Source organism: Prunus dulcis, chromosome 1, assembly GCF_902201215.1.
Source record: "Prunus dulcis chromosome 1, ALMONDv2, whole genome shotgun sequence".
Lineage (NCBI taxonomy): Eukaryota > Viridiplantae > Streptophyta > Magnoliopsida > Rosales > Rosaceae > Prunus > Prunus dulcis.
The window spans coordinates 28,566,946-28,578,921 of NC_047650.1; the positions used below are offsets into that span (position 1 = coordinate 28,566,946).

At 37.9% G+C, this 11,976-nt stretch overlaps 3 protein-coding genes across 3 annotated transcripts; 1 reads left to right on the top strand and 2 right to left on the bottom strand.

Moving 5' to 3' along the window:
- Positions 1 to 1,693: 1,693 nt before the first annotated feature.
- On the bottom strand, positions 1,694 to 3,403 carry LOC117614366. Its single transcript, XM_034343158.1, has 5 exons — positions 3,145 to 3,403; positions 2,802 to 3,004; positions 2,629 to 2,707; positions 2,349 to 2,546; positions 1,694 to 2,225 (listed from the first exon to the last, which is right to left on the bottom strand). The coding sequence occupies exons 1-5, from the start codon at positions 3,308 to 3,310 to the stop codon at positions 1,924 to 1,926; spliced, it is 948 nt and encodes a 315-aa protein (XP_034199049.1). The 5' UTR covers positions 3,311 to 3,403; the 3' UTR covers positions 1,694 to 1,923.
- Positions 3,404 to 4,637: 1,234 nt separating this feature from the next.
- LOC117615061 (non-specific lipid-transfer protein 4.1) lies at positions 4,638 to 5,484 on the bottom strand. The gene is made up of 2 exons (XM_034344054.1): positions 5,084 to 5,484; positions 4,638 to 4,864 (listed from the first exon to the last, which is right to left on the bottom strand). The coding sequence occupies exons 1-2, from the start codon at positions 5,415 to 5,417 to the stop codon at positions 4,848 to 4,850; spliced, it is 351 nt and encodes a 116-aa protein (XP_034199945.1). The 5' UTR covers positions 5,418 to 5,484; the 3' UTR covers positions 4,638 to 4,847.
- A 1,344-nt stretch (positions 5,485 to 6,828) lies between these two features.
- Positions 6,829 to 7,980, top strand: LOC117616001 (L-lactate dehydrogenase A-like). Its single transcript, XM_034345199.1, has 2 exons — positions 6,829 to 7,437; positions 7,531 to 7,980. The coding sequence occupies exons 1-2, from the start codon at positions 6,829 to 6,831 to the stop codon at positions 7,978 to 7,980; spliced, it is 1,059 nt and encodes a 352-aa protein (XP_034201090.1).
- Positions 7,981 to 11,976: the final 3,996 nt, after the last annotated feature.

Sequence of the window (11,976 nt, forward strand, 5' to 3'; positions counted from 1 at the left end):
CTGTTTCTAGTCTGTCCCACTTGTAGTGTAAGTGTTGTGTGGCTTCTCTACCACCTGACCTATATATATTATATATCGATTCTGCAATATCCAAAGAAATTTGATTAGAAAAAGATGAAAAGCTGCTTCTTCTTTCTTTTCTTCACCTAAAGCAAGAAAAATGATTTCTCGTTTTAATGAGACAAAACATCCAATCCCTGTCGTCACTCCTTTGCCACTCTCGCACCAAGATCAGCCACGTAGGCATGCTGCTTGCTAGCTAGGATATGATGTGATGTGCTGCTCGCTTTTTCGTGCCTCCTCGCCGCACCCGCATGAGAGATATATATTAAAGATTTGCATCAGGAAAAGTCAAAGGGTATTACCATTAGACGGTTGTGATGCAGGCGCATATAACTGGGTGCATGTTTTATATGGTCCCACATATTAGATATTGTCTTGTATCCTGGGCCAAGTTTGAAATTTGCGTGTTGACCGGAGACCTATATATATATATATATATATATATATGCGAATGCGATGCAGACGAAGAAGAAGACATGCACCACAGCCACAGGCCACAGGCCACATCACATGAAGAGAAGAGAAGAGAAAAGAAGAGAAGAATATTATTCTAGGCATTGGCAAGGCAGGCATTAGTTAACGATCAGAACAGTATTAGTCTAATTATTGGTGCACTCTTTAAAGTTTTATAAATTTATAGGAACCTAGCTTACTGGCTAGCTTAAAGTCTTGGTCTCATATATTATATATATATGATCTGTCTGTTTGTGTAGAAATTGGAAAATGATTTGTACTACTTGTAGTGGTAGTCGTTGGAGTCCTGCAGAAGGAGGTATCTGCAGCAGTTACGTAGCAGAAAAAGAAAAGGTAAAGTAAAGGAGATGGGAATGAATTAAGGGAGATTCACTATTATACTCAATATGGGGGCCCAAATTATAAAAATATCCTATATAAAATAGACTTTAGAAACACACCCAAAGCCCATTTACAACATAACAAAAAAGCTTTTAACTTCTTATAAATTACAAAACTGCCATCAATTTCTTAAAACAAGCCAAACCCCAAAATCTCATAAAAATACCCAAAGCACTCAGTAGGGCATCAAAGTAATTTAATAATCAATATTAAATTTAATAAGGCTAGCTATCATTTTTTGGGTTTTTTTTGGGTTTGTTTATAGGAATTCAATTGTGTAGAGTTTATTTATAATATTAGTGCTAGAAATGGGTATATCACTAAATATCTCATGAATTAATGGGAGATGATAAAGCTTTCATTCATCACCAATCCAACACCACAAGGTAAATGAATATGCAGTGGGCGACTATGTCTATGGTGGTAAATCCACCAATCTTATATTCAACAAATATATATGTGACCTGAATTTCCACTTATTTGAGTCTGATTTTCGTTGTTGTTGGATAGTTAGTTTGTCCCCACTTGAACTAGACAAATGACCAACCCTACTTTACTTTACACCTGGAGATCGAGAACAACGGCATTAATTACACTGCCTTGTAGGCAGGTCCCTGTGTCAGGCAAGCTTTAACCTTTGAAGAGAGGCATGCATTTTCGTTTCTATTCGCTTCTTTTTCCATTATTTTGACTTGAGAAATCTTCTGTGTTGTTTGTTGCACACATTTATTGTCAAAGTAGTCAGTACAACAAACAAAGACGTGACAGAGCTGAATAATAATAATAATAATAGTTCTTAATCAATTCACTATGTGTAAAAGTAACAACCCATAACACATGTTACACATTCACTTAGGTTTCTGTTCTATACAATTCAAGAGAGAAGAGATTTAATTAACTAGCTAATGAAGAATTAAAGATGAGAGATGGATCATCGAACACTGAAGCATATATGTTATAGCTAGGTGCATGCGTAGCTCGCTAGCTGGCTGATGAGGTTGATTTTTAACCTTTGGTTCTGATAATAGTGATGGTGCCTCTGCCCTGAGTGTGAATTCTGGTAAGGGCCACCACAGCTTTGCCAGAAAGGCCAGGGCCATCAGCAGACACGCATGGCCGACACGCAAAGTCCCCGACTGGATGTCGTACTGGCCTTGTTGGCGGCATTAGGATCCTCTCGTTGATGTCGTTTAAGGTCATGTCCCCTTCTACTCCGCCCGGCTTCACCAATGCAAATGGATAAACCACCTTTCTTATCACCCCCTTCTTCTTTCTCCTCTTTTCATCACTGCTGCTACCACCTAATGCTGCTCATCCAATTTTAATAATCTATTAATTATACATATTTGTTTTTACGTTCGTACCCAATTTATATTATATATAGGCACAACTTTTGATTGAGTGAGCGAAAGAAAGAAAAATATATGTACCTGCAGCTGGAGGAGCAGGTAAATAATCTGAGTTGGTATTGGCTGAGTCCTCTTTGTAAGAAGAAGAAGAGGAGAAATCAATAGCTTCAGGAGCTGGCATTGTTGCCTCTTCTGCAGTGTTTATCTTTGTGACTCTGTTTGTCTCCTCACAGACTCTGCTGATTGGTGTGGTTATACTTACAGGATCACCCGGTAGAACTGAAAGTAAATCCAACTTTAATTAGTCTCTAAATTCCATAATTAATAAGAAACAAACAAACCAGAAAGTTAAAATAATTACCTGACAGCGCACTGGAACTGGTTAGCTGGGTCATGCAGTCAAAATTCTCAGAAAATTCCCAGTGTGAATTCCAGTGGCTCTGTTAATTCCAAGTAGAATATGTAAATATGTCAGTGTGAAATTAATTTAAAAAACAGGGCATGCCATGCAGTAGAGACAAGAGAAGTAGGTACCTTTTCAAGAACACTAGTCGTAGTAGCGGAATGGTTGATCTCGTTATCGGTATACAAGAGCACCCGTCTTCTTTTGGAAGGCTCGCTAAATTCAAGCAAAGCATCTTCCAAGTACCCCGTTGAGAAATCTGACTGATCTACCAGTGGAGGTGAGCAAAACGGTGCCTTCATCATCATCGTCATCATCATGTACTCATCCATAGCTGCAACAATATAAAGACAAGAAGTTTATATAAGGAAGGAATGTAGACAGAAAACAAATACAGTGAGAGAGAGAGAGAGAGAGAGAGAGAGAGAGAGAGAGAGAGAACAAAAGCAGAAGTGGAAGTCGCGGTGGTGGTACCTAAAGACATTCTCTCTGTGTCGTTGACAAGTCCAAGGTGGTTGTTATGAGAATCCCAAGCTAGGGAAGAGCTGTAGAGGCTACTGCTTGTGTAAGCCATGGACAAGCTTAGTATGATTTGATCTGATATAAATGAAATGAATGATCTACTAGGAATCAGGCCCATACATTAGTTGATGCTGAAAATGCTTCTATTTATATTTATGTGCAAGCCTTAGCTTATAGCCCAGCCATGGAGAGAGAGAGAGAGAGAGAGAGTTAAAAAGAATCATATGATTTCAGAAGAAGAAGCCAGTCAACGGCATTGCTTTTTTTATATTTAATTTTAATTACAAAGAAAAAAAAGAGAGGAGAAAAAGTAGGGTGTCCCTTGGGATTCGGAAAATGTAGTGTCACTTTTATTAATTTTGTGTGGTTAAGATATGTATGCAATGGATATGTGTGTGGGGGACTAAATAATTGCAAAGGGTACTCATATGATGATGTCTGCATTGCATGTAAAAAAGCAAATATTGTATTTGTAAGATTTGTAAGGCAAGGAAAAGATATGCCCCCATATCCTATGACTGTTACACACAAATTCAAATTTCGGCTTTTTCTTTTTTGTTTCCTACCGTCAACCGTTCTCCTTTGGCCACTTTTTTCTACACCTTCTCTCACCATCGTGAGGTCATTTCACATCTGAATTCTCTTTGGCTGGTTTAAATTGAGTTTGGGTTGGACCCACTTCTTGGCATGCATGTTTGTGGGGTTCACTGAAATGGATGGAAGAAGAAGAAGAATTCATATTTAATATGATGGGTGGGGTGGGTGAGTGTGGGACCACTAGTTCCCTTTGATCATGGAGTTTAGCTGATGTGAGTCACCCACATTGTATTTCGTGGGGATGTTGATTGATGCACAATCCGACGGCAGAGCATGTTTGTTCCATGTGTCGTACAGACTTATTGTGTGGTGGTTTGTGCCAAAAACACACTCATCTTTAATCCGACGGTGACAAAGAGAATGGGCCGAGCCGAACATAAATGTTCGTATTGGACTTCTACGGAAGTCCAATCAGAAGTACTCATTGAGAGTTATTAGGCCCATGGACAGCTGGATTCGTACCCATTTACTGCTAATGTCACAATTTAGCACTAATCCCTCTTCTCTGTGTGAGTGAGAATTTGAATTCGACAAAATGGGACCCCAAATTTTCACTGTGTTTAAGTAATAATGTAAAGTTTTCGGGGTGCTTTTCTGCACATGCATACACAGGTTGATCAAAATGCCCAATCTTTCAAAGTTTCTGGTTAAGAAATCATCATTATGGTCTCTTTTGATTCATTTGAATTGGATTTAAAATTATTAAATTCATGCGTGATTGAATAGTTCGTTCTGGATCCATCTTTTTACTTTCGGGTAATTTTCCATCTTTCTGTAAATTAATACATAAATGCTCATTGTCCGTACGTATGAAAAGAAAATAGGGAAGAGAGAAAAATTATGGTAACTTAAGGACAAGACAAGGACCATAATCCATTAAATAAGCGTAATTAGGACAAGAATATGACATAAAATAGTATTAGTAGTGCCTGAAAGAGTCAACGATATCTCAGCAAATGACCCTTGGTAGGGTACATGTTTATTTTAACTTAACACACTAATCTCATTTGACATTGGATTTGCTGGTCCCCCTTTTATGTATTCGGCCAGCCAATGGCTTATGGGACAACATATCCTGCAGGTGCAATACAGAGATTTACAAAGTCAGTCAAACACAAACAGATGAATAGCCATGTCACAAGCTCTATTATATATGTAAATGGATTTACCCACGAAACAGAAGAACAATAACAAAAGCCCAACCAAAGGGTAACAAAAATGGAAAAGCAATCTTGACAATCAATTAAGGGCATTATCATGTTTGTAAAAGCCCAAAGGGTGTATAGATACTTACTTCCGCACTTCTTTCCAGCACGTCGGTTCCTGATTTTGCATCTCTTTGGAATAGTGATAGCAATGGCGGGATTGATACCAGCCTGCTTTGCCAAAGGGGACAACAAAACAGCACACAGGCATTTTGGGGCAGTACTTATCAAGGCCCCAACTTTGGTGCAACAAGTTGGAGGAACCTTGGCCCTCACATTTCTAGCTGAGCTCAAGCACGGGCTCAAGCTAGTTGCTGCTGACCTAATTGGGGTCTTTCCACATTCCCCAGCTGCACCAACTTCCTCAAAAAATGCTCTTGAAGCTACCAGAAACACAAACACACAAACAAGGCAGCCTTTCATCTTGTTCAACCTCTTATGTAATGTATTAATTGCTAGACTTAGGCGCTTTGGTTCTTATGACTTGTACACTGATCCACATACATATATATATGGCTTGTGGGGGAAACCGTGCTTTTGTACTAGTGCGGTGGTTGTGGAGACGTGGAAGGATGACTATGGTTTGTGCCCTAGTTTATTCAACATGTAATCATTTTGATTGAATTGCATGGGGTGTTCACACTGAGCATTAAGTTAGTGATATTACTTTCACAAGGTGACACAACATTAGATTTTGGTAAGCTTTGTCTATTGAGTTGAGTGCTTCTCCTTCGTTTTTTTTTTTTCCAGCATGTTCTTTTTGCCCGCACGAATTTGAGGTATGCTTTGAGTAGGTGAGTATGTCCAGGAGAGTCTCCAAATTTTAGCTAAAATAACTAGAAAATTATTATACTACTTAAAATGTGTTTTCTTCAGTAATATTCTATATTTTGGCTAATCTGAAATATTTTTTTTATTATTTTCTCTTTCTCTTTCTATTTCTTTTCTTTGCAAATCAAATATTTTAAAAAGAAAAGTAGAAACCCAACCCCACCAATCTCCCAAATGTCTCTATCTCTCTCCCCTTTTTTCTCTCTCCTCCTAGCCAAATTCTCTCTCGTCCTTGATAGATGTAGAGAGTCAAAAGTTGGTTCTCTAAAATAGAGAGCTAAGTAAAGAGTCTGCTAAAAGGAAAATTTTCCCTTTTTTTAGCCAAAATAACTAGAAATGAGAGAATAGAAAGTCTACTGGAGATGCTCGTGGAGTCTGAATACATCCATCTATCCCAGCAAAATCTTTAAACAACTACAACTCATGCCGACATCATATTTCAACAAGTCCAAATGGGCCATTTTCTTTGAAGAAGGAAGACAACATGGGCTCCTTTATTGAAAAATGAAAACATGGGCTTCTTTATTGAAGAAGGCCCAATAGGTTCAGCTTGCAGACACAAGATATGGACCGTAAATTCCAACTGGGCTTCTTTTTATTGAAGAAAGTCTGCGTGCGTGGAATCGGATGGTTCATATCATTAATAATGGTGAATCTTCTGAAGTAGTGTCCAAGACAAGCCAAGAGAAAAACTTGCTTCATTTATCTCCCGTTCTTAAAAGAAGAAAGGAAAGTTTTAGTTTTAGAAATAAAGGAAACTTCCTTCATTAATGGTCAATCTTCTGAAGTCGCAGAATGTTGTTGACTGTTGAAATGGAAGGAAATCTCCCAAATTTAACATCTTGTTCCCCACTGCATTCAACTGCCCTCCTCCGCCGACTTTCCGTCCCTCTCTCATCCGACATTATAAAACCTCTCACTTTGTCTCTCTGAAGAACATCAACAGCAACACACACATATCTCAAACTCAAACATACATCGTAAGACAGCCATTACCGTTACCATGCATAAGAGTAGTTCAGGGTCATCACTAGGACCAGGAGGACTGGACTTAACCCAGTCCTTCTTCAAACCCATATCCAGTGCAGCCCCTCCTTCCCCCACCAAGCGCCATACCAAGATCTCCGTCGTCGGCGCTGGTAACGTCGGCATGGCCATTGCCCAAACCATCTTAACCCAAGACCTCGCCGACGAGCTCGTCCTCATCGACGTCAATCCCGACAAGCTACGCGGGGAGATGCTCGACCTCCAGCACGCCGCCGCCTTCCTCCCCCGCACCAAAATCCTGGCCTCCGTCGACTACGCCGTCACCGTTGGCTCCGACCTCTGCATAGTCACCGCCGGTGCCCGCCAGAATCTGGGAGAGTCCAGGCTCAACCTGCTCCAGAGGAACGTCGCTCTCTTCCGGAAAATCATCCCCCCACTCGTCAAGTTCTCGCCGGACACCATCTTACTCATCGTATCCAACCCGGTGGACGTCTTGACTCACGTGGCGTGGAAGCTATCCGGGTTTCCCAGCAACCGGGTCCTGGGGTCGGGGACCAATCTGGACTCTTCCAGGTTCCGCTTCCTCATCGCTGATCATCTTGACGTGAACGCCCAAGATGTGCAGGTGAGTTTATGAGTTATATTTGATTTGTTTTGTAGTAATGAATTAGCACCGTGTGGTAATAATATAGTAAGAGTGTGCGTGTGTTTACTTTAGGCTTACATCGTTGGGGAGCATGGAGACAGCTCAGTGGCTCTGTGGTCAAGCATCAGCGTAGGGGGAGTGCCGGTGCTGAGCTTCCTAGAGAAGCAGGAAATAGCGTACGAGAAAGAGACACTGGAGGAGATCCACAAGGCAGTGGTGGACAGCGCGTATGAAGTGATAAGCCTGAAAGGGTATACTTCATGGGCAATAGGGTACTCGGTGGCTAACCTAGCTCGGAGCATACTGAGGGACCAGAGGAAGATCCACCCAGTTTCGGTTCTGGCCAAGGGCTTCTATGGAGTTGAAGGCGGGGAAGTGTTCTTGAGCTTGCCTGCGCAGCTGGGGAGAGGTGGGGTGTTGGGGGTCACCAATATACATCTCACTGATGAGGAGGAACAGAGGCTCAGGGACTCTGCTCGCACTATTTTGGATGTCCAATCTCAGTTGAACTTGGGGATATGATAATCCAAACATTATTATGACCATATATTTTTTTCTTATTTAGGAGAGTATTCGGTATACTATTTTATTATTATTTTCTGTTTAGTTTCTTAGTTTGGTGTGTTTGAGTGATTTGCAAACATGAGATCATAGGAAACTATTTTTGAACTATATCAAGGATTTTAATTATATTATATATATTTTTGCTTGGTGTAAGACTTTATTAATTCGAACATCAAAGTTGAACAGCATATCAGCCTTGCATTGATAGATCATGGATGGATGCCTTCTTCTCTTCCTGCAAAAATAATCAGTAATTATAAAACATATAACACTTGATGAGACTCAAGCCAAGGCACTTATATGGTGGGTTGACAGAGTCCTCGTAAATAATCCCTACAAAAGTATCTTTTATGCCTCAAATTTCCAAGCTTTCGTTTCAACTGAAAGCAAGGGATAATTTGAATGTACAAGAATTTTCCTCCTTTTCTGTTTTTGAATGTACAAGAATTTTCCTCCTTTTCGTTTCAACTAAAGCAGTAAGTATTCTGTAAATATTCAGTACCTTGTTTGACCTACATATATGATATCAAGGATTTTATACTATATGGCCCCGTTTGATAAGCTGGACTGGACTGGATTTTCAATTAAAAGAAATATGAGTCTTAGTCATTGTTTAGTGGGCTTAAAGTGTGTCTAGGACTGGATATGGGCCTTGGATCCAAATCCCAAATAATTGGGGCTTAGAAAAAGTTTTTATCAAAAATAGCCAAATTTTATTCCATACTTTCATAAATGTCAGTTTTTATAAAATTTTTCAAAAATAGCAAAAAACTCACCTAAAATTACTCAAACGCCCTCATAGGTAAAAACCCACAAAAACCTATAAAAAAATGCAATCTTTGTTTTCAATTTGATTTTAAACATATATAAAACACAAAGGTTTGATCCCATGTTATATCATTGGAGGAGTTGAACCACGAATATGACTTGCACTACTACATTTTACACTTTGCGCGACGAAGAGAATTTCGTCGCGCAAAATACATTGTAGTCGCACAAATTTTAACGCGACAAAAACTTCGTCGCGCAGAATCCGTCGCGCAAGGATCGTGAAGAAAGACTTTGCGCGACAAAGTTTTTTCATTGGTCGCGCAAAGTCACTTTGCGAGACGAAAAAATATTGGTCACGCAAAGTAACTTTGCGCGACGAAAAAATATTGGTCGGGCAAAACTTTGCGCGGCGAAACACATTGGTCGCGCAAAGTTTTGTGCGACGAAACACATTGGTCGCTCAAAGTTTTGCGCGACGAAAAATATCCGTCGCACAAAGCTTTGCGCGACGAAACACATTGGTCGCGCAAAGTTTTGCGCGACAAAAAACATTGGTCGCGCAAAGTCTCAAAAAAATTTATAAAAAATAAAAAATTCCCGCGTCCCATTTTTTGTACCCGCCCACATTTTTAGAGTTTTGCGCGACGAATACTAACGTTCGCGCAAATATTTGCGCGACGGAATATTTTTTGTGTTTTAAATTTTTGTAATAAAATAAACTAATTTAATAGTTTGCGCTACAAAATATTTTATCGCGCAAGGTTGTTGATTTTTTGTTTTATTATTTCTTTAATATTATTTTATTTATATTAATTTATTCAAATTTTTACTTTTTAAATGTAATTTAATTGTATGATCTTTTTAAAATCACTTTATTTTAATTTAATTATATTAATTTTTTCAAATTTTTACTTTTTGAATTTAATTTAATTGTAAGATTTTTCTTAATTACTTTAATTTAAATTACATATGAAAAAATAGTGATCAAATTATCCAATAAATATATATATATATATATATAATATTCAAAATGTACACATAAATTAACAAAGTACAATAATAAAATCCTAATACAAGCATATTGTGGTGGTAGTGGCGGATGATATGTTTTGATAGCTTCCTAATCCTCAACTTTAGCCATCAAAGTCTCGATGATTACCTACAAAAAAACAAATATGGTCAAATAACAACAACAACAAAAAAAGAATGCATAATCTCCCCTAAAATTGTTATACCACAAATCCAACCCAAACTCCAATCTCTCCCCTTTACTCAACCCCAAACCCCACACAAACTCAAAACTAACTCCAAAAACACATATTAATGAAAACAATTTAAAATTTGGAGAGAATATTCCTTTTGGCAAGATTGAGAGTGAGTGAGAATGAGAGGGAGAAGTGATAGAATTAGATAAGATAGTGATAGAGAGATGAGAGAGTGAGAGATAGTGAAAAGATAGATGAGAGAGTGAGTGAGAGATAGTGAAGAGAGAGATGAGAGATTAAGTGAGAGGAGTGAGTGTGAGAGAAAGGGTGGGATTTGGGGAGAGGGAAAAAGAGAGGAGAGGTAAGAGTAGAGAAAGAAATTGAGAAAATGGTGGAGGAGTTATTTCGGTTTTTAAAATCATATCACTTTGCGTGACGAAAATACTGTTGGTCGTGCAAAGTTTTGCGCGACGGAACATATTGGTCTCACAAAGTTTGGCGCGACGAATATAGGACCATTGGTCGCGCAAAGTCTAAAAAATTATTTTTTGAAAAAAAAAATTTCCCACATCCCATTTTTGGTACCCGCCAAAAATTTTAAATTTTGGTGCGACGAAAAATACATATTGGTCGCGCAAAGTCTAAAACAATTATATAAAAAAATTCCCGCGTCCCATTTTTGGTACCCGCCCAAATTTAAAATGAATACAATGACTGAATTTGATCTTCAATTTAAAATATTTACACTAGTGGATACCACAAAATCTTATGTTATATTTAACGAAAATATAAATACACTCTTAATTGTTAGTGAATATATTGTTTTGATGGCATACACATTCTATGAAACTAGTTTCAACGATCCAACCGTCAAACTTGTTTGTTTATACTTCGAGATTATATACGCCAAAAATCGGAAAAAATAAACATTCATTGATCAAATAACGGGACAAAACTTTTCGATGGTTGTAAATGAAAAATCATGATTTAATGGTTATTTTAACTCCGATTTTGATGATTTTTTACAGCTACACTCCTTGACCCTATATGAATACAATGACTGAATTTGATCTTCAATTTAAAATATTTACACTAATGGATACCACAAAATCTTATGTTATATTTAACGAAAGTATAAATAAACTCTTAATTGTTAGTGAATATATTGTTTTGATGGCATATGTATTCAAAAAAACTAGTTTCAACGATCCAACCGTTAAACTTGTTTGTTTATACTTTGAGATCATATACGCCAAAAATCGGAAAAAATAAACATTCAGAGATCAAGTAAGGGGACAAAACTTTTCAACGGTTATAATGAAAAATCAAGATTTAACGGTTATTTTAACTCCGATTTTGATGATTTTTTACTGCTATACTCCTTGAGCCGATATGAATACAATGAACTAATTCGATCGTCAATTTGAAAAATATATTTTCTAACAAAAACCCAATCCGAACAACAAGAATATATTTTTCTAATAAAAATCCGATCCGATCTAAAATAATAAATTTAAAGCTACTTAATAAATATATATACCGTTTAATTTCTTAAGTGTTATGCATACAAAATAAAAAAACAAAAATAAATTGGTTTAGGTGACAAAATGTTTGGATTACGTCATGCAAAGATTTTAAAAAATAATTTTTTTATTTTATTTATTTTTATAAGGACTTTGCGCGACGAACTTTACTTTTCGTCGCGCAAAGTCACTTTGAGCGATGAATTATTTTTCGTCGCGCAAAATTGGTCGCACAAGACTTTGAGCGACTATATATTGTCGTCGCGCAAAAGTTTGTCGCGCAATACTTTGAGCGACGAAGTTTCAAGTTTCGTCGCGCAAAGTGACTTTGAGCGACGAATAGTTTTTCGTCGCGCAAAATTTGGTCGCGCAAGGGGTTTTTTTTACTGGTGTTGATTCCTAGCTAGTCCGAGTACTGCATCCATCCAACATTGAGTTGAAGCAAAGCTTTTGTT